Raw genomic sequence first — 1,113 nt, 5'->3', positions numbered from 1 at the left:
TTGAAGATGGAGCGTCCACTCTGTCGGTAGGATCTGACCTCTTCTGCTGAGGCTGTCTGCCATTACGTTTTTCTCCCCTTGGATGAACCTTGTCATTAGGATAACGTTCCTCTCCCTTGCCCACAAAAGGAGATTCTTTGCCGTCTCGTACAGAGACATCGAGTGAGTTCCCCCCTGCTTGGTAATGTAAGCCAATGCCGTCGTGTTATCGGCATTGACTTGAACCACTTTGTTGGTGACTGATCCTTCGAAACTTTTGAGAGCTAATAGAACTGCCAACAATTCTTTGTGATTTATATGCAAGTTCTTTTGGGTCTCTGACCACAGTCTCGAAACTTCCAACTTGTTTAGGGTTGCTCCCCACCCTGAGTCCGAGGCATCGGAGCATAACACAAGGTCTGGGTTCTTTTGCGTTAGGTCGAGGCCTTCCTGGAACTTGTTCGGTTCGTCCCACCACCGAAGCCAGTCTTTGATGGAGTTCGTAATTGGAATATTCATAGACTCTAGGTCTTTCTCCTTGTTCCAATGGCTGCTGAGATGGAACTGGAGAGGCCGAAGGTTCAGTCTTCCTAGGGGAACAAATTGTTCTAAGGAGGAGAGGGTTCCTACTAGACTCATCCACTTCCTTGCTGAACACATGTTCTTTCCTAGAAATGATCGGAGTTTCAACCTGGCTTGCTCCATCCTTAAAGGAGATGGAAAAGCCTGAAAAATCTGACTCCGAATCGTCATTCCCAAATAGAGAATCTCTTGTGATGGAATCAAGAGAGACTTTTCCTTGTTGATAAGGAGACCCAATTCTTCTGTAAGGTTCAATGTTGTCTGAAGATCCTTCAGGCAGTGATCGTATGAGTGAGCTCTGAGAAGCCAGTCGTCAAGATACAGGGAGGCTCTGATGCCCCTTGAGTGGAGGATTTTTGCTACATTTAGCATGAGCTTCGTAAAGACCTGTGGGGCTGTGCTGAGGCCGAAACACAGGGCTCGAAATTGGAAAATTTCTCCCTTGAAGATAAATCTTAGGTAAGGCCTGAAGCTCGGATGTATAGGGATGTGAAAGTAGGCGTCCTGGAGGTCTAACGAGACCATCCAGTCGCCTTTCCTTACTGCAGCAAG

At 47.1% G+C, this 1,113-nt stretch overlaps 1 protein-coding gene across 1 annotated transcript in view; it reads right to left on the bottom strand.

The window, feature by feature from the left end:
- The window catches only part of LOC137631903 (uncharacterized), a 717-nt gene extending 33 nt beyond the window's left edge, over positions 1-684 (bottom strand). Inside the window, exon 1 of the mRNA XM_068363908.1 lies at positions 1-684. This exon is cut by the window's left edge and continues 33 nt beyond it. Within this exon, the coding sequence (XP_068220009.1) occupies positions 1-684 (684 nt within the window).
- Positions 685-1,113: the final 429 nt, after the last annotated feature.

The sequence above is a fragment of the Palaemon carinicauda genome, chromosome 40 (genome assembly GCF_036898095.1).
Source record: "Palaemon carinicauda isolate YSFRI2023 chromosome 40, ASM3689809v2, whole genome shotgun sequence".
Taxonomy (NCBI): domain Eukaryota; kingdom Metazoa; phylum Arthropoda; class Malacostraca; order Decapoda; family Palaemonidae; genus Palaemon; species Palaemon carinicauda.
Note: the sequence above shows the minus strand (reverse complement) of the source record. Positions and strands in the feature narration are given on the sequence as shown.